Here is a 25,590-nt window from a genome sequence, read left to right on the forward strand (position 1 = left end):
GCGCCTTATAGTGTGAAAAATACAGTAATCATCTCTTCAGTTACATCATAAGAATGACAGCATTGCCATAGAAAAGAGAATTGTATTCTGAATAAAGTAAAGGAACCATTTGAAAAGGGGAAACATCAAAATGGGGTTGGGAAAAATACATCCTCAGCAGTTCTCAAGGTTGGGCTGGACTATTTTCTTCTTTCATGGAGGCTTGAGAACAGCTAAAAATGAAACTGTTGTCTATAATGTATTGAATGTTCCCCTGCCAGTCCTGGTTCCCGAAAGAGAGGCTTTTTCTTGAAGGTTATGTGAAATGATCAGCAATACAATTGAAAAAGCAAATTTAAAAGAAAAGAAAACAGTATTACAATAGCCACATTTCAAGTATTACAAAGTCCATCCTCTGTGGCCCTCAGGTTACATCTGTTCTCTGTTGCTGTCCTTTTAGTTGCAGCTGGGATCTCCGATGCAGATGGCTGTGAAAAGATGGGAAGGAGAAGAAGCCGTTACGTTTTGGCACTGCCACGATGCCTCCTGGGTAAGTCCCAGGCTGGCAGGCAGGCAAGAGAAACAAAGCTTTCCCTAGCTCTTGTTTGTGGGGTTTTAGAAGCAACTCACTCTGGGTGAGGTTAGGATGGTCCCTGGGTAGAAATTCTGTGTGTATAAAGCACCACAGAACAAACAGAGTACAATCACCATGTGCTTTACTGCTCAATTATCTAACTGTAACAGAAAACAGGAAACTCAGAACAAAAGAGCATGGAGTATATACCATAGTTCCAAACTTCTAAACACTATACTGACTAAATACTACTGTAGTTGTTGCATAAAAATACATTCCAACAATGCCTTTGGAGGCATCCATATCATGGTTGTCCCAAAGGTGCTCCCCCCCCCCACTGCTAAGAGGCAACTGGACTTTCTGGTTTTTCTTTGAAGACACTTCACTTCTCATCCAAGAAACTTCTTCAACTCTGACTGGATGGTGGGGAATGGAAGGATTGATACTTATACTAATCCTTCCATTCCCCACCATCCAGTCAGAGCTGAAGAAGCATCAGTGCATAAGCTCTCATTGTACATAAAAAAAAAGAAGTGATCAATCATGATCATAGTCACCATAAAAATAGAAAGATCAATTTCTTCTGTGCCGTGTGTGTGTGTGTGTGTGTGTGCATGTGTGTGCGTGCGTGTGTGTGTGTGTGTGTGTGTATGTGTGTTTTGCCCTCACTGGGTGAAGGGGGGTTGAACAGGTTTGTTCTTCTTAAGCTGTTTTTCTTTCCACATCCTTATAAAATACTACAGGTATTTATCAACTTACAAGAGTTCATTTAGTGACCATTCAGTTACAACGGAATTGAAAAAACTGACATGATCATTTTTCACCCTTATGACCGCAGCAGCATCCCTGTGGTCACATGATCAAAAATCGGATGCTTAGCAACGGGTTCATATTTATGACGGTTGCCGTGTCCTGGGGTCATGTGATCCCCTTTTGCCACCTTCTGACAAGCAGAGCCAATGGGGAAGCCTTATCCACTTAACAACCGTGTTACTAACTTAACAACCTCAGTGATTCACTTAACAACTGCAGGAAGAAAGGTCGTAAATGGGGCAAAACTCACTGAATAAACATCTCGGTTAGTTACATAACATTTGGGTTCAATAGCGGTCGTAAGTCGAGGACTACCTGTACACACCATTGATCATAATGGTATTTAGCCCGAAATCGGTGCAATGAAATATATTTCTATCTCGTCCGGTCGTTCTTTGGCTCTCCGTCTCCCCTTTCCCACCCCTGGTTCTCCGTCCATAGATACCGCCATTGCAGCAAAGGCCTCAGCCTCGTCCCCCGCAGGGCCTCCCAGGATCCTGGCAGGGAAATGGGAACGGCGCCTCCTTCTGGCAACTCAGCCTGGCTGCAGGCCCACCAAAGCACCTGGGGCATTTTCTGGGCAACAGAGTTCGGCCCGAAGCAATTCCCTCTATTGCCATGGCCACAAGGGGTCCACTGAAAAAGAAAAGGAGAAATGAAACGGAGAGGATGAACACCTGGAGGCATCAGTTCCTGCTAAGGAGCCCTGGCTCCTTCCCGCTGCTAAATCCCAAAGCATTCAAGGTAGACTGCTGCTCAACCTGGAGGCTCCCCAAATAGTCACCTCAGAGGATCAATCTCCCATGCTTTATTTTAAAAGACTCTTTTCTGGGCCTGGCTAGTCTAAAGAAAGGAGGGATTCGGGTGACATGATAGGCGTATTCCAGTATTTGAGGGGCTGCCACAAAATAAGAGGGGGGGGGGGTCAAATTATTCTCCAAAGCACCAGAGGGCAGGACAAGAAACAACGGATGGAAACTAAACAAAGAGGAAAAACAACCTAGAATTAAAGGGAAACTTCCTGACAGTGAGGACAATTAGCCAGTGGAACAGCTGGCCACCAGAAGTTGGGGCTGCTCCATCACTGGAGGTTTCTGAGAAGAGACTGGACAGTCACTTGTCTTGAGATGGTATAGGTTCTCCTGCTTGAGCAGGGGGTTGGACTAGAAGACCTCCAAGGTCCCCTCCAGGTCTATTCTATTCTATTCTACTATTATTCTATTCTATTCTATTCTATTCTACTATTGTATTCTATTCTAGTCCTAGTCTAGTCTAGTCTAGTCTCGTCTATTTTGGAAACCTTTGAATCCCACCTTGAAGCCGTCTGACAGCTAGGAAAGCTTTCATGCAGGAAATTACACAGGTGGAAATTGTGGCTAAAGGAGTCTGTGCTCCCACTGTGTCAACTTTGATCACATCTGCAGGACGAGAGATTATTCTGAGTTCTTGTTCAGAGAACTCCTGTTCAGTCGTGTCCAACACCTGTAGGCCATTGCTTTCCATGGTGCCCTGAGAAGCCCCGACTGTTGGGTCAGATTGATGTTATCAAGCCAACCTGTTCTTTGCTTCCCCTTCAGCTTCTTCCACTAACCATTCCTAGCATAAATGACTTTTCAAATGAATTGGCACGCATGACTTGGCCAAATGGCTGAATGACATGTGCCTAAAACATGTGAAGAACGGTTGCAGGGATTGGGTGTGGCTTGTCTAGAGAAGGCCCTGGCATGACATGATAGAGGTCTTCCAGTATTTGAGGGGCTGTCACAAGGAAAGGGGGTCAACTTACTTTCCAAAGTAGGCTGGACTAGAAGCAATGGGTGGAAACTAATCAAGGAAAGAAGCAACCTAGAATTAAGGAGAAATTTCCTGACAGTGAGGACAATTAACCAGTGGAACAGCTTGCCACCAGAAATTGAGGGTGCTCCATCACTGGAGGTTTTCAAGGGCAGATTGGAAAGCCACCTGTCTGAAATGATGCAGGGTCTCCTGTTTGAGCAAGGGGGCTGGACTAGAAGACCTCTGAGGTCCCTTCCAACTCTCTTACTGATCTTCCACCTCTGCATTGGGGGGGGGGAAGGAAGATTACCTTTCAGGCCACAGGTGTGCCTCATGGACAGAGCTCCCACCCTGCTGGGAAGGAAAGGTTTGGTAACACAGAGACAAGGAAAGGACAAGGAGAGGGAAGGGAAGGCTATGGAATTCTTCCTTAAGGAAGAAGACCGGAAGGGTAAATAGAAGCACCTGGGATGCTCTGCCTTACCCCTCTGACAGGTGGCTCTGGCAGGGCCCCTTTCCCTCCTTTGGGGCTGTTCTGGATGGAGCAGATGAAGACAAGGCGAGGAGACTAAAGGGAGACACCGCAGGGATCCCGGCAGGCATCTTAGGAAGTCTGGCAAAACAGGTGCTCCGGCCGTCCTGCCTCCTCGCTTCTTCCCACCTGATTCCTGCCTATTTGTGTTGTTTGGGTCAATGGTGCAGAGCCCTGTGACCCTCCCCTCCGTCCTTGCTAGAGGTGTGGCAGGGGGGCTGCCCTCCTCCCCACACAGACCTCCCACCCTTAGGATGCCCTAACTGAGCGGTTGCTGGATGGCTGCAGGGGAGCCGAGCCTCTAGCAAGGGGTGGGAGATTCCCCTCGGCTGGCCTCCTGCCCCCTCCGTCAGCTCTCTTGGACTCGGGGGACTTTGTAGTGCCCACCACATGGGGGTCCTGATGCTGTTGCTCTTGCTAAGTAGCCCAGGGTTTCTTTGGCTCTTGATTGGCCTTATTTTTCTCTCTTGCCAAGGCAATGTTGAAAGGATGGCAATAACTTTGAGGCTGGGACCGAAAATGCTTTTCCTCTCGGAAATGGGATTATTAGATTATTGTTTGGCTAATCACATTTTGATTAGAAAACCCACAAGGGATAAAAAAAGAAATAAGGGAAAACCTATAGTCCTCCACTAACGATCGCAATTGAGCCCAAAATTTCTGTTGCTAGGTGACACTGCAATGATGCAATCATGGTATTTGGGGAGGGTGAACCAGGAGTGGGAATGGGGGGACGGAGAGCCAAAGAAAGATCGGACGACATATACAAAATTTAATTGCACACATTTCAGGCTAAATACCCTTAGGATCAACGGTGTGTTCAGGTAAATAATTGTGGACTTACGACCACAATTGAGCCCAAAATTTATGTAACTAACCGAGACGTTTGTTAAGCGGGTTCTGCCCCATTTACGACCTTTCTTGCCACTGTTGTTAAGTGAATCATTGCAGTTGTTAAGTCAATACTATGGTTGTTAAGAGAATCTGGCTTCCACATTGACTTTGCTTGCCAGAAGGTCACAAAAGGGGATCGATCATCTTAGCCCAGGACGCTGTGACCGTCATAAATATGAATCAGTTGTCAAGTGTCCGAATTTCGATCATGTCATTAGTCACTTTTTCTCAGTGCCATTGTAACTTTGATTGGTCACTAAATGAAGTGTCGTAAGTCGGGGACCACCTGTACTATTGATACATTATAACATTCCCTACCTGTAGGATAAGCTATTTTTCCTTGCCAAGGAGGACTATGCTTAGATAATGGGATGCCCATAGTTTCTTCTCTTCTATGCAAAGAATTCCTTCCGTCTTGATTACAATGTGGTCTCTCTCTTTGTGGGCTCTTAAGTAACTTTATGACTTCTTTTTTTTTTTCATTCACGTCCTAAATCCTGAATCAACAAATGAAACTTGGGCCAACCGTGTGCTGCAACTGCCAAAAAAGCCCACACAGTCCTAGGCTGCATTAACAGAGCTCAAGGTCACAAGGGGTGCTAATACCGCTCTATAAGGCCTTGGTAGGAACCCACTTGGAATCCTGCATCCAGTTTTGGTCGCCACAATGAAAAAAAGATGTTGAGACTCTAGAAAGAGGGCAGAGAAGAGCAACAAAGAGGATTAGGGGGACGGAGACATACTAAGAACAGTTGCAGGAATTGGATCTCTCTAGTCTAGTGAAAAGAAGGTCTAAGGGGGAATCTGATAAACAGTCTTCCAATATTTGAGGGGCTGCCCCAAAGAAGATGGGGTTCACCTATTCTCCAAAGCACCAGAAAGCAGGAAAAAGAAGTAATGGGTGGAAACTAATCAAGGAGAGAAGCAACCTAGAACTAAGGAAGAATTTCCTGACAGTTTGAAGAATTAAGCAGTGAAATGACACCAGAGGTTGTTGATGCCCCAACACTGGAGGTCTTTAAGAAGAGATTGGAGAGCCACTATTCTGAAATGGTGGAGGGTTCTCTGCTTGAGCAGGGGGTTGGACTAGACGACCTCCATGGTCCCTTCCAAGGCTATTGTTCTGCTATTCGGTTGTTCTGTTTAGCTTATATAACTGACTTTCTGTGTAAAGGGGGCAGGATGTTCTATCCAGGTAAACTTTCCTTTCTACTTTCCTTTGACAAGTTAAACTACAACAAATTGTAACTTTTGACTTCCAGGTTCCCTCTTTGTAGGACAGAATCTTTTTCAACCGGAACATTCCCAGTAAATCCTCATGGAATGATCTGCTTGTCCCAGATTGCTTAATCGTGCTTGTCGGGGCACGAGCCGAGACCCAGATTGGGCCAACAATTTCTCCTCCCTAGTTAGTCCCTTGCCTTCCCTGATCCCCATTAGCTTTGCTACAATCCCCTTCTCTTCCCTGACCCCCATTAGCTCCTCTTGGCATCTCTGGTTGGTCCCTTCTATGCAGGGGTGGGATTGAAAAATTTCAGCATCCAATTGGCTGCCCAGTTGCTGGATGGGCGTGGCCTACTCGGTCTCCTGCACCACAGCCAGGGGGTGGAGTGTTTTCACCCTCCCTAAGCTCCGGAGGCCAGAAATGGGCCTATTTCTGGACTTCCGGTAGGTTCACTTTTCACCCTCCCAGAGCCTCCACGAGTACCCTATACTTACTTTGCATCCAAAACAGGCTGCGTGGAGACTCCAGGGAGGGGAGGGTGGGGTCAGCCAGTCCTTGCAATTACTGGTTCCGTGAAGCAGATTAAAATTAACATTAGGTTCCACTGAACCTGTCTGAACCGGCTGAATTCCACCCCTCCTTCTATGTCCCCCCATTAGCTCCACTCAGTTTCTCCTAGCTGGTCCCCTGCCTTCCCTGATCCCATTAGCTCCCCTGGGTTCTTCTGACACAAACGAAGGGACACCAAAGAACAGAATAACAGAGTTGGAAGGGACCTTGGAGGTCTTCTAGTCCAACCTCCTGCTCAGGCAGGAAACCATCTACCATTTCAGACATATAGTTGTCCAATCTCTTCTTAAAAACCTCCAGTAACGGAGCCCCCACAACTTCTGGTGGCAGGTAGTTCCACTGAGTAATTGTTCTTCCTGTTGGGAAATTCCTCCTTAGTTCTAGGTTGTTTTTCTCCTTGTTTACTTTCCATCTGTTGCTTCTTGTCCTGCCTTTAGGTGCTCTGGATAATAGGTAACCCCTCCTTTTGTCCGTGGCAGACCCTCAGATATTGGAAGACGGCTGTCATGTCACCCCCAGTCCTTCTTTTGACTACAAGTCACTCAAAGTCAAAATTCACTCCAAGCATCTCTATGCCACTAGGAGCTCCGTTTTAGACGCGGCCTTGTAAGCCAATATATTGTTCCCCACTTTCTACCAACTAGGAAGACACATTAACTAGAAAGTATATATGATATGACACATAATAATAATAATAATAATAATAATAATAATAATAATAATAATAATAAATATTTATTTCTTAGCCGCACCCTCTCCCGAAGGACTCGGGGCGGCGTACAACGAAACATATGAAATAAATATGTGGACAAAACAAACATATAACAGAGACATATACCGAGACATACACAAGGAGGAGGTCGGCTGACAAATAAAACAATTAAAATACAGTATTTAAAAACCCCTAGATAATTAAATATAATTAAAATACCCAATAAAAACCCGTCAGGAGCGATATGGTTAGATCAAAGTTGAGCCAGGCCAGCTGCTTGGAATAGGTGGGTCTTAAGCTTAATACGAAAGGAGTGGAGGTCAGAGGTATTCCTAATATCCGGAGGGAGGTCATTCCACAGGGCTGGGCCCGCCACAGAGAAGGCTCTACTCCTAGGCGCCGCCCCCCGACACTGTCTAGTGGACGGCACCTGGAGGAGGCCCTCTCTGTGCGAGCGGATTGGTCACAGGGATGTATGGGGCAGAATACGATCCCGCAAGTAACTAGGTCCTGAGCCATGGAGCGCTTTAAAGATTATTATCAAAACCTTGAAACGCACCCGATAGACCACAGGAAGCCAGTGCAGCTCGCGCAGGAACGGTGTCACATGGGAGTACCTAGTACTCCCCATAATTACCCGCGCGGCTGCGTTCTGGACCAACTGTAGCCTCCGGGTGCATTTCAAGGGAAGCCCCATGTAGAGAGCGTTACAGTAGTCCAAGCGGGACGTCACCAGCGCATGAGTGACTGTGCGTAAGTCGTCCCGGTCCAGTAGGGGGCGCAATTGGCGCACCAGGCGAACCTGGTGGAACGCCCCCCTTGCCACGGCTGTCACATGGTCATCCATGGACAGCCGGGCATCCAGAAGGACGCCCAAATTGCGCGCCCGCTCCACGGGGGCAAGTTGAATGCCCCCAATGGCCAATGATGGAATTAATTGGCTGAACCGGGGAGCTGGTACCCACAGCCACTCCGTCTTGGAGGGGTTGAGCTTGAGTCGGTTGTCATCCATCCAGATCCGTACGGCTTCCACACACCGGGACATCACTTCGATGGCCTCGTTGGGGTGGTTCGGGGTGGAAAAGTACAGCTGAGTATCATCAGCGTACAGATGGTATCCCACCCCGAAACCACGGATGATCTCACCCAGCGGCTTCATATATGTGTTGAAGAGGAGTGGAGAGAGGACCGACCCCTGTGGCACCCCACAAGTAAGGGGGCGTAGGGTCGACCTCTCTTCTCCTGCCAACACACGCTGCGTCCGGTCAGAAAGGTAGGAGCCGAACCACCGCAAAACGATGCCCCGGACCCCCAACCCCTCCAGCCGGCGCAGCAGGATACCATGGTCGATGGTATCAAAAGCCGCCGAGAGGTCTAATAGGACCAGGATAGAGGAACAACCTCTGTCTCTGGCCCTCCAGAGATCATCCACCAACGCGACCAAGGCCGTCTCCGTGCTGTGACCGGGGCGGAAGCCGGACTGGCGCGGGTCTAGATAATCATTTTCCTCCAGATGTCGTGGAAACTGGTAGGCCACCACACTCTCTACAACCTTCGCCAAAAAGGGAAGGTTGGAGACGGGACGATAATTGGCCAGCTCCAAAGGGTCCAGGGAAGGCTTCTTGAGCAAGGGTCTCACCACCGCCTCTTTCAAGGCGGCCGGGAGAGACCCCTCGCTCAGCGAAGCATTCACTAGGCCCAGGAGCCAGTCTCGTGTGACCTCCCAGGATGCCATACAAGCCAGGAGGGGCACGGGTCCAATAAACATGTGGTGGGTCGCAGTCGTCCACGCAATCTGTCCAAATCCTCGATGGCATCTTGCAATATGTTTAATGGGAGCTGTTTCGTATCCAATTTTCCACTTAACTCTTGTGGCATTCCACAATCAATCCTCAGGGTTTTAACTGGAGGGAAGCTGTGCACCCAACCAGGCCTAATTAAGTCAAAGAACAAGCAGTTGCATTCACACAGCAACCAAACGTGGTTAGTTTCAACCTGGGCTAGGTTTTTTTGTGGGTGGTTGGTTTAAGAGGTTGTGACCTTTGTACTTTTCTTTGACGAGTTAAACTAGAAAAGATTGTAACTTTTGACTTCCAGGTTCCCTCTTTGTAGGACAGAATCTTTTTGAACCGGAACGTTCCCAATAAATCCTCATGAAATGATCTGCTTGTCCCACGTAGCTTAATCGTGCTTGCCGGAGCACAAGCCGAGACCCAAATTGGGGCCAACAATTTCTCCTCACTAGTAAGTCCCTTGCCTTCCCTGATCCCCATTAGCTTTGATACTAGTCTCCTCTTTTCCCCGATTCCTATTAGCTCCATTCGGTTTCTCTGGCTGGTCCCTTGCCTTCATTGCCCCATTAGCTTTGCTACTAGTCTCCTCTCTTCCCTGACCCCCATTAGCTCCGCTCGGTTTCTCTGCTTGGTCCTCTTTCCTCGTGTGAAGCATCTGTAGTAGTAGCAGCCTGCAGAGAAGGTGAGAAGGCAGGAGAGAAACACCAAAAGGATCCTGGAAGGCATCGTAGGGAGGCTGGCAAGCGGTTGTTCGTTCCTGCTGCTGCCTTCCCTTCCCGCGTTTTGCATCGGATTCCTGGCTGCATCCCCTGGGTATTTATATTCTCCGCATCAACTGTTTGGAGCCCTGTAACGCTGTGCCCCCAACATTGTTACAGGTGGGGGGCTCTGCCCCCTCCCTCTACAGACCTCCCACCCGAAAGCCAGCCTCCCACCGACACAAGTCATTGAGCCATTCGGTGCCATGAGCAGAGCTAATGGGGGGACAGAGAAGGCAAGGGACCAACCAGAGAAACCGAGCGGAGCTAATGGGGGTCAGGGAAGAGAGGAGACTAGTAGCAAAGCTAATGGGGCAGTGAAGGCAAGGGACCAACTTTGTAGGACAGAATCTTTTTGAACCGGAACGTTCCCAATAAATCCTCATGAAATGATCTGCTTGTCCCAGATTGCTTAATCGTGCTTGCCGGAGCACAAGCCGAGACCCAGATTTGGCCAACTATTTCTCCTCACTAGTCCCTTGCCTTCCCTGATCCCCATTAGCTTTGCTACGATCCCCTTCTCTTCCCCGACTCCCATTAGCTCCATTTGTTTTCTCCAGCTGGTCCCTTGCCTTCATTGCCCCATTAGCTTTGCTACTGGTCTCCTCTCTTCCCTGACCCCCATTAGCTCCGCTCGGTTTCTCTGGTTGGTCCCTTGCGTTCTCTGTCCCCCCCATTAGCTCTGCTCATGGCACCGAATGGCTCAATGACTTGTGTCGGTGGGAGGCTGGTTTTCGGGTGGGAGGTCTGTAGAGGGAGGGGGCAGAGCCCCCCACCTGTAACAATGTTGGGGGCACAGCGTTACAGGGCTCCAAACAGTTGATGCGGAGAATATAAATACCCAGGGGATGCAGCCAGGAATCCGATGCAAAACGCGGGAAGGGAAGGCAGCAGCAGGAACGAACAACCGCTTGCCAGCCTCCCTACGATGCCTTCCAGGATCCTTTTGGTGTTTCTCTCCTGCTTTCTCACCTTCTCTGCAGGCTGCTACTACTACAAATGCTTCCCACGAGGAAAGAGGTCCGGGCGCCAGGCAGAAATCCGACTGGTAAGTCAGAGAATCCCAGGTTATTTGCATTTGTCCCTCCAGTCTTCTTCGTTAAGGAAGAATTCCACAGCCTTCTCTTTCTTTTCCTTCTCTGTATGTCACCAAATATTTAACTCCCAGCAGAGTGGTAGCTCTGTCCATGAGCCACCCCTCTGGCCTGAAAGGCAATCCCCCCCCCCTGCAAAGGCGATAGAGGAATAATAGAGTCGAAAGGGACCTCAGAGGTCTTCTAGTCCAACCCATCCAGGAAGCGGCTGCTTCAGTTCTGCAACTGACTTTCTTGGAGAAAGAGCTGAGCTGAAGAAGCTTCTTGGTTGAGAATAACAGAGTTGGGAGGGACAAGCAGGAGGCAGAGAGTCTCATAGAGCTGGAAGGGTTAGGGTTAGGGTTGACTAAGATTGAACCTGGTTAAGACTGAGAGGCCACAAGGAAATCCCAGGGCCATCAAGTAGCATGGGAAAAGTTTTTTTTTTAAATCCTAGAAGGAAACGGCATGGTTTCCCCATTGTTGCCAAGACAACAAGAGATAATCCCTGGGAACTGAGTTCGATTCAAAAAAGATTGAAAGGTAGGAGACCACCGGTCCCGATGATTGGTCCAAAGTCACCCAGTGGGTTTCATAGCTGAGGCAGGATTTGAACTCACCGTCTCTTGCTTTCCAGCCTGGTGCCTTAACCCCTACTAGACCAAACCTTCAAAGGGTGCATTGTTCTCCCAATCGCCTGCAATGTTTCATTTTACTACCTTTACTTACTCTGCAGTGTGCCTCGATAGCAGACTTACTCCTGGGTGTAAGTGTGCCTAGCATTTGACGGTCACCCGGCTTTCGAAAGAGTCTTGAAAAATTGCACAGGAGATGGGTCTACTGAGGTGGCCCATTTAGGGAACCTCCAAGTCCAGCAACAGTCTACCTTAATGTTTTGGGATCTAGCAGTTGGAAGGAGCTATGGCAGCTTAGCATGAACCTATGCCTCCAGATAAAGGTGAGACCGGTCTATCAGGGCAAAGATGGGAGGGAGCATCCTGCTTCTGCTTTGGCCTTTCAGCCCCAGGAGCCTTCGCAGGCAGTCGCTTTCACGAGAAACTATTTTTTGGGTTGAATTTATATTTACCAACAAAGAATTAAAGGGAAACTAGGATTGATCCATTTCAAGCTATTTAACTCTCGTCAGCTAGCCATATTCGAACCTGCACTACTTACATATTGCATAGATGTATTAACCTCTAAGCCACAGGCTCTCCTCGCTTTGTCAGCTAAACCAGGGGAGAGAAGAAGTGCTTTTTCGGAGATACCTCCATATGTTAACTGTCTTGTTTTCATTTCTCTTTTAGTGTATGGCCTGCGGCCCTGAGAACAGAGGGACCTGCTTCGGGCCCAACATTTGTTGTGTAAAAGGAATGGGCTGTTTTACTGGGACTTGGATGAATCAGCATTGCCCGGAGGAGAACGATAACCCTTCTCCCTGCGAGGGTAGTAGAACGCCCTGCAGTGGGAATGGGCGATGCGGAAGCCCTGGCATTTGCTGCAATTGGGGTATTTATAGGAGGGGGGAATCAGAGGCGGGGAAGGGGAAATGAAGAGAAAAAGAAATATCAGACACAATGTAAAAAATCTCATTGCACTCATCCTCAGCCAAATGTAATGTTGAGCAGTGCTGAAGCCCTAAAGCATTCTGTTCTCTAACCAGATGCCCTCCAGATGTGTTGGACTTCAACTCCCAGAATTCCTGATAGCCCTGGGAGTTAAAGTTTGAGGCATCTGAAAAGATTTCAGCAACTTAAAAACCATCCTCTTCTATAAAGGTAGCCCTTGTTTATCAATGGTCTCAGATGGTGACTGTTCACAAAGATGAGGTGATTAAAAATTCATTTCCCAAGCAAGGCAGGCCTTTAGAAGGACAAAAGTCTTCAGAGTGACTCTGATTAAGATCCAGTCAGTTTCAGGCAGCAGCTGCCAGCTGGTGGGAGGCTTCTAATCAACTAAGGTGACAAAACTGAGCTTGTTGACTTGCAGTAAGAACTTTTTAAAGATGCATAATCCAGGGAGGAGAGCAGCTCAGAAAAAAAGAGCTTGTTTAAGCAGCTTTCTGTCTTGTGAGGGAGGAAAAAGAAACAGTTGGACATAAGGGGCTGTACCAGAGAAAATTATCTAAATGAGGTGGCAACATGCAGTGATCTTTGCAGCCTCCTTCTCTTTCGGTCTCTCCCTCTCCCTCCCCCACCTCTCTCTCTGTATACATTAAATATATTTTGTTTAATCACTGGGTTGTTGCAACCAACGGCAGTCACTAAATGAGGACTACCTGTATCAGCATTTTTTCTACTGCATGATCAGATTTCTCAGCTCTCCATAATCATATAAAAGTCCATTAAAAAAAAAACTTCCTGTGATAGAAACGGGAGGTGTTTTCTTTGGCCAGGAATTAAAAACAGCATTACCAACTTCAGTCTTCCTCAGCCTTGACCACTTAAAGATTTGTGGCTTGGGAATTCTGGGAATTGAAGTCCACACATCTTAAAGTGGTCAAGGCTGAGGAACACTGACCGATTCCTAAACCTTTAATTTGCAGAAATCCAGAGGGGAATATTTTCCAATCAATCAGAATAGAGCTGGAAGGGACCTTGGAGGTCTTCTAGTCCAACCCCCTGCTCAAGCAGGAGACCTTATATCATTCCAGACAAATGGTTGTCCAATCTCTTCTTTAAAACCTCCAGTGATGGAGCAGCCACAATTTCTAGTGGCAAACTGTTCCACTGGTTAATTGTCCTCACTGTTAGGGCATTTCTCCTTAATTCCTGGTTGCTTCTCTCCTTAATTTGTTTCCATCCATTGTTTCTTGTCCTGCCCCCTGGTGCTTGGAAAATAGATTTGCCCCCTCCCCTTCATGGCAACTCCATGGGTTGTGGACCCTCCTAACCCCACCAGAGTGAGTTGCTGCTAAAATCCCACCAACAAGAGCTAGGAAAAGCCTTGGCCGTCTTCCCTACCTGTCTGGGACTGACTCAATGGGTTCTTCTCCTTCCCATCCCTTTACAGACGTTTGCTTCCACAATCCTTCCTGCATAGAGTAGAATGGCGAGAGAGGACGGACTTCTCTGGAAAGGAATTTGACCTGGCTGGATGATCTCCTTCTCCAACTGGTGGACCTGCCTAACAAGCAGCAACAAGGAAAACCACAAGGTCATTAAGGTGTCGGAGAGATGGCGTTTCGTGGGCATAATGGGCTTAGAACCAAAGTAGCCCTGAGTGACCCAAAGCCTATAATCATTGAAGAATAAAACGTAAATACTTTACCCCAAAACCAGTTCTGGATTAATAAAAGTCTTCTTGCCTCGTATGAGAAATTTGTTTAAGTGTCGTTCATTAAGAGAAGCCTCTGGCGATGTGAAGCGTTATCACAAAACCCTTGAAGGCCACAAAACTCCTCACCTCTCTCTAAAGTAGGGAAATGAAATTCTTTTGTAGATCTACAGGTAGCCCTCAACTTACAACCGGTAAGTGACCATTCAAATTTACGACAGATCATCCACTACTTACGACTCTGTTCCAAAGTTCTGACATGACCACATTTTGGGTGTTCGGCACTTGATCCGTAATTCTGTAGTCATGTGACCACAATTTACGAGATCAAGACCTTGGAGGTCTTCTAGTCCATCCTCCTGCTCAAGTTTCTTAAAAGCCTCCAGTAATGGAAGACCCTGGTGGCAAGCTGTTCCACTGATTAATTGTTCTCACTGTCAGGAATTTTTTTCCCTTAGTTCTAAGTTGCTTCTCTCCTTGATTAGTTTCCATCCGTTGCTTCTGGTCCTGCCCTCAGGTGCTTTGGAGAAGAGGATGAGCCCCTCCTCTCTATGGCAGCCCCTCGAATATTGGAACACTGCTATCATGTCTCCCCTGGTCCTTCTTTTCTCTAGAGCGGCTGTACCCAATTTCTGCAACTGTTCTTCATATGTTTTAGTCTCCAGGCCTTTAATTCTCTTAGCTGCTCTTCTCTGCACTTTTTCCAAAGTCCCAACATCCTTTTTATAGTGTGGTGATCAAAACTGGATGCAGGATTCCAGGTGTGGCCTTACTAAGGTTTTACAAAGATAGGGGGGGGGGGGGGATATTAGTCTTGTTCCAGCACTAAACAATCCATTTTGCGGCCCTGGAGTCAGAATGAGTGTCAACACCAATGAGAATTCTCCCTGCTTGAGCGTCATCGGTCTCCGGGCAGAGTCCTTTGGGGTTTGGAACGCTCTCCTGCACTGGGTTAGGTCATGAGAGACTCTGCCTGGAGACCGATGATGCTACAGAAGGGAGAATTCCCATTGGTCGTCCTCTTTTCCTTTTTCCTAAATTCGGGGAAGTCCCATTCTGGGTTCTGCAGAGTTTCTGCGATTCTTTTGCTTGGCGGAGAGAGGGAACCAGCGGGGAATTCCACTGCCTGAGCCAAAGTGGTCCACAGGATCTTCAGACAGGCCGTTTTCTCAGGGGGAGGGGGGAACCCTCAGGGGGGAGGGGCCTGGCCGAGGCAATGCAGGCGGTTCTCAGAATTGCACATAAAATTAACAAATGGTTCTAGCGAACCAGGGAGAACTGCCTGAATCCCACCAGAGGAAGCAATCCCAGTCTAGTCCCCCCCCTCCAATTAACCCCTTTCCCTGGCAGTTATGAGTCAGTCCAAAGTCAAGAGGAAAACTCAAAGAACTCTTGAACTCAGACTTCTCAATACCACCAAACCTCAACGGAAACCATTTTTCTTAAATAAAAAAAATCAGACAGACAAAGGGGCTTTTACAACAATTCACCCACTCAATAATCTTTTTTGTAACAACCCTCCTAAAGCAGACAGACCTCACTGATTCTTTGGAAAAACTGTGCTAAACATGAGAAAAACTCTCTCAAGCAGAGCTTCTCCGACTCTGGATCCTCCTTGCTAGAGAGAAATGAAGACATTTAAAAGGGGGTGCGAATTGAGTAAACTTTGCCTTTAAAAACCCTCAGCAGAGGTGAGAATAAACTAAGCAGGGATCCCATGAATTCATGACTCATCTGGACATTTCTTCCCCATCTGGATTTTCAGTTTTGCATGTTGGAGAATTCACCTAGGTCAGCGATGGCGAACATTTTTTTGGCTCGCGTGCCACAAGTGGGGGGAGCGCAGGGGGGTCATGTGCAGGTGTGCCACACCCATAATGCAATGTGCGACACACACCCCAGTGCGCATGCGCGCACAACAGGCGTGACCCCCCCATTTTTACATGCTGTTTTTGCCCTCCCCAGGCTCCAGAGGCTTTATAGGAGCCTGGGGAGGGCGAAAAGAGCCTCCCCCACCCCCCCAGAGTAAGACCAACTGCACTGCCCCTCCTTCCTGGGGAGCAGATAGGCCCTCAACCAGGATGGGGAAGTCAATCCATCCAGCAGCAAGGGAGTTGGGGGATTTCTCCCCCTAGCCAGGCACCGATGTTTGGGCTGCAGCCTGCAAATCAAGTACCACTGGGGTGGGCTTTCTTCCTGGGCCATGGATAGGGGAAATACCAATGGAAGCCTGCCCCTCCTCAGCAGATGGCACAATTTCAGATAACTGGCCCGGGGCAACCCCAGGGACTGAACCCTCAATCAGTTGCAATGCCCCAACAGGGAGCAACAGAAGACATAAGAACAGCAGCTGAAGATCTGGGAACAGCAGCTGAGCTGCCCTTTTCCTTGCCCCCACCCACGCAGGCACAAAACCAGTGACAGGCATGGGGGCTCTGCCCCCCTTCACAAAGCAGCAGGGGGGAAAACCTTGGGAAGCTCCAAGGGGAAAGGGCTCCCCCTTCCAAAGATGATTCCCTGCCAATAGCAAGACAGGGGAAAGTGCTGAAGGGACAGCTCCTCCAGGAACCTCAGCCGGCAGAGAGGCAAATGAAGCTGCCTGGGAAAAGACAAGCTGCTAAAACAAGCCTCAGACACGCAACCTTTTCCCCAGGGATCAATGGAGGCCCAGCCGAAAGGCCCTTGTCAAGCCCAGATGAAGGAAGCGGTGAGGATGACGACCCAATGGTAAGCGCACCCATCCGCCCCTTTGCCATCAAAGCCAAGCTCATTGTGCCCGAGACGGGGCCAGAAGGGGAAGTTGAGGCAATCGTGGACAATGGCTGCACCCAATTCTTTAAAAAAAAAAGTTTATTGGTTTTTACAAGTATTTTTGGGAAAAGGGTACATAAGTGTGGAGAAAAATTTTGACAGCTACATCATATGGAAGGTGGTGTTTCCCCGGGATCTTACATCTCTCTCTTATTTTATATATATCAAAATATCATCATTACATACATATTAGCAGTTTAAGTTTACTTCAAATTCTTTAACATCTTCAATCATACTTTATATCACTTCTAACCATTTCATTGTATTAACAATTGCAATGTACTTTTAATTCATTTCTGTGACCTGAGCCTCATTGCTGCCTTCTCTCCCCTGTCTGTTGGCTGAGCCATGGCCCCTCCTTCTTTCATATCTTGCACACTGTCTCTTGTTCCGTCTAGAAGGTTCTTGTGTTTTTCCATGAAGGCTTCTGCCTCCACCACTGTATTAATTCTCACTCTACCACCCTCCCAGAAAATCAGCAAGCCTTCTGGAACAACCCATCTGAACCAGATATTTTTTTCATACAATTTTTTAGTTAGAAAGAAGAACTTCTTCCTCTTATCTCTTATTCTTTTTGGTATCTGTTTCAAAATGGTTATTTCTTTGTCCTTATATCTTAAAGGTTCCCCCCTTTGAGCCCCTAGAATCTCATCTCTTGTAGTCTTTCTAAAAAATTTAACATGAACTTCCCTTGGAACATTGTGTGTTCTAGCATATGCTGAGTTGATTCTATATGTCAGATCAATATCCCACCCTAACTGTTGTTTATCTCTTTTAAAATAATCTGCTGGCATTGTTATCATAATCTCCCTTAAATCTTCACCCTCTATTTCAGGCATATTTTGAAATCTAAGAAAGAAAGACATCCTTTCAAATTCCATTTTTTCCATGAAGTTCTCAAACCCAAGATTTTTTTTTGTAAAGCCTTCACCTCTTCTCCCACCACCACAGCACCCTCCTCTAGGGCATTTATTTTCTGACTATTTTGTAAAGTCTGTTGTTGATTTTCTCTGAGTTGTTCCTTTAGGTCCGCCAACTGCTTTTTTATTTTGTCCTGTCCCTTTAAGAGTGTCTGGAACATTTGATGGAACATTTCTTGAGAATGCTGTTCCCCCTTGGAGGCTTTAGGTTGTAAGAAGGAAGATAGTTGTGTTTGTTGGGGAACAGGACTTGAGACAGAAGAAGATGGAGCCGAGGCTGGTTTAGGAAGGGGGGCCTTTTTCGCAGGCATTGCAGAAGTCAGAGAAAAGTTATAAGTCTAGACAGAAAAAATGGTGTCTGCAGAAGTGCGCCGTCAGCGGGGATCCACAGGCAGGCAAAGTCCAATGTGGGATATTAGTCTTTCAATACAGCTCCCCTCCAGTTGTAGTCAATTTTTCCCAATCCAAGGAAGATTGTACAAAGAGATTCCTCTAAGGTTCACTGAGGTTTTGTAATTCCAACCCATAAGATTTTTCAAAGATGACAGTTCATTTGTAACGGCAGTAAAAATGAGGGAAGAAACGCCATTTTGGCTCAGCCCTCTCAAGGGATCGGAGAGCAACCATTCAAAAAGTTCATAGTTTATTAGGTCAGCTCACTTTCTTTCTTTTGCAATTGTTCAAAGAAGTCATTATCCCATTGCTTGAAAGAAGTGAATATCAAAAGGGTTTTTCCCCAGTTCTCTCTCTCTCCTCCGAGAGTGAGATCGTATAAAGCCGCTTTTCCGAGAGGGGGGGGGAGAAAAACCCCCCTCTCCAATCTTAACACTTTACCAAGATCAAAGAGTCTTAGAAAGACTGCTAATCCTTATTTACTTAGTTGTTCAAGAAACAAGAAAAAGACCCCGGGGGAACTCCCCCCTCACCGCATTTCTGCTGTTGCCTTCACGTAGAGCATTTTCTTCCGATCTCCTCAGGATGAAGGCGCGCGTGGCATGCGCACCCCCCCAAATGCCTACCGGTGCCTAGGGCAAAGCTGGCAGCCCCCCTGCAGCCGCCGCCACTCCAGGTGGCTCCAGCAAGCCGCCCGCTCGGCAGGACGCCCCTACAAGGCACTCTGTGCCCCCCCCCCGAGTCAGGGGGAGCCCACCAGGATTGTGAGCGGCAGACAACATGTCCGTCGTCCACAGAAACCGGAAGTGGAATTGGCTGCACCCAATTCTTAATCACCATGTCTATTGTGGAGCAGCTAGGCATACGCACAAGACCCCTAGACCATCCCATTCGGTTTGAGCAGGTGGATGGGACACTAATTGGAGGGGCCCCAGCCAAACTAATTACTGACTTGGTAAAGTTGCAGATAGGGCGCCACTATGAACTCCTCAGATTCATCATAGCTCCAAAGATGTATGAATCAATTATCTTGGGGCTTGCATGGCTGGACAAATGGACACCTACCATAAAGTGGGAGGACGGCATTCGGAAATTGATCATAAGCTTTGGGCCACTACCACCCATGAAGCCAGAGGGCCACCCAGGGACTATGAAGCCCAATAAAGCAGACCGCCCAGTGCCTGCAGCCCCTGCAGCAGACACAAAATCCACAGGAATCCAGCAAGTGCCGAAAGAGTACTGGGACTTGGCAGGGGTTTTCAGTGAGGAAGATTGCAACTATCTCCCCTCTCATCGGCCCACCTATTGCGCAATAGAGTTCATACCTGGGGCTACCCTACCAAAGCCGAAAATGTACTCCATGACTCCCAAAGAGAGGATAGAATTAAGGAAGTACATTGACATCGATTTGAAGCGGGGCTTTATTGAACCAGCTAAGTCAGAAATAGCGGCCCCAGTGCTCTTCAAAGAGAAGAAAAATGATGGAGTTCGTCTCTGCATTGATCTGCGGAGGATAAAAGCCATATGCGTAAAAAAACACCTACCCCATCGCCGTCATGAAGGATATGTTGAACCACTTGGCTAAAGGCAAGGTGTTCACCAAACTAGACTTGGGAGAGGTGTATTACTGCATATGTATCAGGGAGGGAGATGAATGGAAGACCACATTTAACTGCCCCCTTGGCAGTTTCCAATTCAAAGCTATGTCATTTGGGCTACAAGAAGCCCCTGCAGTCTTCATGTAATACATAAATGAGATGCCTGGGCCACAGAGGGTTTATCTATTTCTTTGGGAAAGATTCCTTCCCCAGTCAGAACACCATCATCCACTTCCCTGCCTAGGATCAGCTTTGGGAATCCCTCCATTAAGACAATAGGAACAAAGGAGTTTGAACTGAGTTTCCAGGTCAGCCTCCCTTCTTTGACACAGAAAGGTCACACTGAGCCCTCCAAAGGCAAATTCCCCCCAGGATTCCTGGACACCAACGGCCCTTGCTCAGCTGGGCTCAGAGCAGGGCCAGGACAGCTGAGAGTTGGGAAGGAAGGGACCACATACATTCAACAAACCATGCCAGCCACAATAGACTCTTAGACACAGACCGTGGTCTCACAGATATTCCTCAATGGTGCCTTTAAGTGGCAATGGGAAGGGATGTGGGATCGAAGATTGTGAATCCCACTCCTGACACCACTTTCAGTGGAAACAACCACATGACCCAAACAAACAATAATCAAGGTTTACTGCAATTATTATTTATTCATTGTCCACTGAAGGAATTTCTCTCTGTAAAATAGTGGGAGGAAATCCCACAGACAAAAGGATGCACTCATATTTAAACATTTCTGGAAAGGAGGACAAAATGATAACCCTCAAGATGCATATCTAACAAATGAGATAAGCATGAATGTACATAATTAGCACGCATCAAGGTACTTTCATGCCCACCCTGTTACCATCTCAAGAAAGAGACATTGTCTAAATAAAAAAAAACATATTTCCACAGCAGTTTGGGTAAAATGTATTGAGAAATGAAGGCATAAAGGTTGCCCGTGCATTAATTTTTTATTTCTATCTTGTTAACACATTCTCATTCCTCCAAGAAATCTTCAGAGAGATCTTCCAGATAATCTTTATTAATTTGAATAAAAATTGTTGCCCCCAATCATGTACAGAAAATAGATTGGAGTTGAAATTCCTCTTTCTCACATTTCCACATTTCTTCTGGCTGTGAGATGCTCCTTTGTGTTCAGGTCTGGCCTCAGAAGGATAATGTAGCACTTGGGGATGAAGATGCAGCCCAGCAGACCAGCGCTGGAGGCCAGGATGGAGAAGACCTGCACAGCCACCATGTATTTCCCTTTGGTGCTCAGGTAGGTGGGCACAAAAGTCACCCAGACACTGCAGAAGACCAGCATGCTGAAGGTGATCAGCTTGGCTTCGTTGAAGGCCCCAGGCAGATTCCTGGCCAGGAAAGCCACCGTGAAGCAGATGGCAGCCAGGAAGCCCATGTAGCTGAGGGTGACGTAGAACATGACAACGGCCCCTTCGTTGCATTGCAGGATGATCTCTCCAGGTTGGGAGTGGAGGTCAGAGTCAGGGAAGGGGGGAGAAACTCCCAGCCAGATGGAGCAGATGAAAAGTTGGAGAGCAGAAGAAGAAAGGATGATGGAGTTGGCCAAGCTCTTCCCCAACCATCTCTTCACTCGGTTTCCTGGTTTTGTGGCTAGGAAAGCCAGCACCACCGTGATGGTTTTGGCCAAGAGAGAAGAAATGGCAACTGAGAAGATGATGCTGAAGACCGTTTGTCGGAGAAGGCAGGTGGCTTTCCTTGGTTGACCAATGAAAAGAAGAGGAGACAAGAAGCAAAGCAGGAGGGAGACCAGGAGGATGTAGGAGAGGTCCCGGTTGTTGGCTTTGACAATGGGAGTTTCTCGGTATTTAATGAAGATAATTAAAACAAGTCCTGTGGTTAGGAAGAAGAATAAGGCAAAAGAGACCAGGATGATGCCCAGAAGGTCTTCATAAGACAGGAAGGTTTTAGCTTTGGGGATACATTGGATTCTATCCACATTTGGATATTTGTCATCCGGACACTTGGTGCATTTTTCTGTATCTGAGAAAGCAAAAAGCAACTTTCTTTAACATTCTGTCCTTTTATCTTACAGGAAATGCCTTCTTTGGAGAACAGCTGATACCATGGGCATTTTCCAAGAAGTATTTCTTAATGATTTCATTAAAAAGAGCATAAGAAGGATATTTTTTAAAAAAAAATCGTAACTAGGTATTTGAAGTTGAGGGAAGTCCAGGGATGTTAATTATTTCCTGTGTAATGGGTAGAATCTTCATAGCAACCTCCATTATTAGAGGCTAATAATGAATCATGTAATCCTTTTAGGAAAACCTCTGGAGTCATTCCTCAGGGCAGTTAATATACTGGACCTCCCATGTGTTGCACCCCCCCTCCCGCCGGCTGCAGCCCGGACCCCACCTGGTCAGTGAGGCAGCCAGCCGGGAAATCGGCAAGCAAGCGGGTGAGCCTGGCCTCCAATGCTCCATTTGGCAGGGGCCTCATGCTTGCTATGTAAACATAAGAAGTTTTAGAAAAATTCTCATGGAAAGATTAAAAGGAAGATGGTGAATTTCTATTTATAAAGGTCACGTGGGGGTGGCATGCAGGCTGCTCACCGACCCACAGCGGCAGGGCTGACCCAGAGGGTCTCCCAGCTGGGAAGAGGCACCTGGAGGAAGTGGGGCCATCCAAGGGCCAACTGCAGCCCGCAATGGGATGTGAAAGATGGCCACCCAGCATAGCTGGGAGCGTCCCCATGTCAGTGGGGTGGCGGGGAAGTTGCGCGGAGCTGGGGGTGGTAGGGAGGCAGAGGTCGAGGCCACCCTGGGTGCCTGCAACAGGATGCTTCTTCCTGCCGTCAAGCCTGCACAAAGCCCCCCAGCCTGGGTTTCTGTGGCGCCCCAGGGGGAAAGCACCGCAGATCAGCGAATGGAGTGGTTTTTTAGCTTTCCTGACTCAGGACACCACTAATTATGTGTTTCTTGTTCGAAACTGAGTTCTGGGTCAAAAGTAACATTTTCTGGCTGAATTGAGTCCTTTTGCCAATTCTGAGCTTTCCACGAGGAGTTAGACCAAAGCCTGGTCTAAAGGAATCAGAAGAGAGCTGGGCAAGGTGAGGCTGAGCCACGATGCTTCTGAAAAGGCTGCCCAGCAGGCAAGATCCTTGCCAAAGCCTCTCATGGGAGTGGCGGGTCGGCTTTTCCAGCAGGGAAGCCTCTACACAGCTCTGGGACAGCTCAGCAAAGCCTCCCGAGGCCCTTCCCCAGGAAAACAGCCAGTGAGCAGGCGGGCGGCAGTGAGTGGTAAGGGAAGCGAGGCTGCCTCGTTCCTCCAGCTCTCACGTGGAAGGCAAGGGTGCAGCGGCCGGGGAGACTGGCCATCCCCCAAGATGGCTCTCAGAGGAGGGAGGCAGAGATGCTGGCATGGGGTTCACTTCCCTTACAGTCCCCTCCATGCTGGCTACAACCCAGGCCCTGCCTGCTTAGCTGGGTGGCTGGCCAGGAAAGTGGTGAGGGGGCGAGTGGTGGCGAGCGGTGAGGTATGCGCAGCCTGCTCTCTGCCCAGAGACACTGGCCTGGCCCAGCTGGGACCGACGCCGACCTTCACACACAAGGGCTGGCAAGGTGGGAATGGAATCCAGGAGGAGGGGAGGTCATAAACGGGGGCAGGCTAGCAGTAGCTGCGGCTTTAAAGATGGGAAAAGGGTCTCTCTCTCTCTCAGAAGTGTGTGTGTGTGTGTGTGTCTCAATCTCTCTCTCTGTTTCTGAGTCTCTTTCGAAAAGCTGCCCACTGGGCCAAGCCAGCAAGCTCACCTTGGGGTGCTTGCCAGCCATGGCGGAGGATTCCTTTTGGGCAGCCCTCCTCCTTCTCCTCTAGCGACCCCCTGGCTGGCTGTGGCAGGGCCGGGAGGGTGCGCACACATAGGGAGACCTCCCCCCCCCGCTCAAGCGAGTGCCAAACTGCAGCAAAGGTGCGCGTGGGGTGGCCAGCTGCTCACGTAAGGAGGGTCTTAGCAGGACGCATAAGGGCGCGGCTTCTCTCCTGCACTATGGCCCTAGTCATCACCTTGCCATGTCCCCCCTGCAGCTCCTCAGCCAAGCGCAGAGGGTGCAAGCTCCAGCCTGAAGCAGCAGGAAGCTAAGGCTGCCTTACGCACAAATGTGGCATGAAGGGAGCTACGCAGTTGCTTCGCTCCTGCACTAAGGCGACCCTCCTCCTCTGCCCTCCTCCTTCTCTCATTGGGGAGGGGGGGGAATAACACAGCAAGGCGATGGCTCGACCCAAGGAGAGAAGCCCTGTCCTTTTGCATCCTGTTAAGACCCGCATTAAACGATCAGCCATCCGCTCCATGTGCCTTTGATGTGTTTTGGCGCTCACTTGAGGGGTGTCTCCCCAGGCACACGCAGCCTCCCAGCCACACAAAGCAGCTAGGTGGTGTGTGTGTGTGTGTGTGTGTGTGTGTGTTTGTGTGTCTTCTGCGGTGGCAGGGAAAGCGAGGCTTCTTTGCTAGCCTCCCAGCTGGCAAAACAGAAATTTTCACTGGTTCTTTGGGCGTAGCTAGGTGTGTGTGTGTGGGGGGGGGGACATACTGTATGACTGAATGGGCATGTGCATGAGTGACATCAAGTTGACCATGCCCAGCCAGTCACATGCCCCCCCACCCCCCAGGGATACCCAAAGAACTGGTAGTAAAAATTTTTGAAACCCACCCCTGACCTGCAGTATCTTATATCTTGAAACAATGTGGAATTAAAGGGAAACTTACTAATAGTGAGAACCATTAACCAATGGAGCAGCTTGCCTCCAGAGTTTTGGGTTTCTTCAACATTGGAGGTTTTAAAGAAGATACTGGACAGTCACTTGTCTGAAATGGTACAGGTTCTCCTGCTTGAGCAGGGGGTAGGACTAGAAGACCTCCAAAGTCCCTTCTAGCACTATTCTGATTGATTGATTGATCTACATGACTGGCAGAATATTTGTGTAATGATTTCCCCCCATAACTATCCACAGTACCACATTATGGACCAATGACACCTTCTCAGTGATCCTCAAGGGGAGGATCTAATATACAGTGAATTGCAAAGAGGTGGACCTAAAACAATTCATCAAGTTTCAAAGAACTCAGGTGTTCCTAGAAAGGTGAACTTAGCAGCATAAGTCGAAACTAAAAAGCAGGAGAGCTATTTCCTCGGGGCTTTTAGTAAAGCTTGCCCAGTCTGCCACCCCCTCCTCCCATCTCCTCCCAGCCCCTCCTTCCAAGTTTTTTTGATTTACTTCCTTTTAGATAAGAATTTCTGCAGGGTAAAAATTAAAAAACCAGATGAACTTCTGTCTTCTAACTTGCACTTTCATGAAAATGTTCTGGATGGATCCAATTCCTCAAAGCCTCCCATTTTCCTCAGTGTGACCCACCTTCCTGAGTGGAGAAGGTTCCCTCCGGACAAGGAATGCAGTCATAGCAGCAAACTGGCTCTCCTTCTCGAGCCCTCTTGACAAATCCAGGATGACAACTTTCCATACATTTGGACTCAGGCAGGGACTAAGCAGAAAAAACAAGGAATGCCAAAGAAAAGATGTTAGGACTCTCCGTACATGGAAAATGGAGGGAGAAATGGATGGAGACAAGTAGCCTCTGGTCTTCACTGAGGTAAATATGAAATCTCTGACTCCTTCTAAACAGATGCAGGAGGGATAACAACTGGCAGATTCTTCATTTAGTTCCTTCCTTTTCCTTTTGGAATTTAACATTGCAATAAGGTACTTTTCTACTTAATAGTCTAGCGGGATGGAATTGAAAAGTTTTAATTATGATGATATATTTTTATTAAAACTGATAACAGTTTTCTATAAAATATTTAGGAAACTTTTACTCCATTAGATTTTTTAAATACAGAATAAAACTGTGATGAAGAAAGAAACC

At 48.0% G+C, this 25,590-nt stretch overlaps 1 protein-coding gene and 1 long non-coding RNA gene across 2 annotated transcripts in view; one reads left to right on the forward strand and one right to left on the reverse strand.

The window, feature by feature from the left end:
• Nucleotides 1-25,188, reverse strand: part of LOC309393762 (vomeronasal type-2 receptor 26-like) — a gene marked incomplete at both ends in the record, with an annotated part of 117,751 nt that extends 92,563 nt beyond the window's left edge. The window contains one exon of the mRNA XM_081956259.1: nucleotides 25,083-25,188. Within this exon, the coding sequence (XP_081812385.1) occupies nucleotides 25,083-25,188 (106 nt within the window). The remainder of the gene's footprint in view (nucleotides 1-25,082) is intronic.
• LOC309392509 lies at nucleotides 10,508-13,967 on the forward strand. The gene is made up of 3 exons (XR_014175457.1): nucleotides 10,508-10,674; nucleotides 12,007-12,208; nucleotides 13,712-13,967. It is a non-coding gene; the product is annotated as an uncharacterized lncRNA (long non-coding RNA).
• Nucleotides 25,189-25,590: the final 402 nt, after the last annotated feature.

The sequence above is a fragment of the Natrix helvetica genome (assembly GCF_964273705.1).
Source record: "Natrix helvetica genome assembly, chromosome: 5".
In the NCBI taxonomy this organism is placed as follows: Eukaryota; Metazoa; Chordata; class Lepidosauria; order Squamata; family Natricidae; genus Natrix; species Natrix helvetica.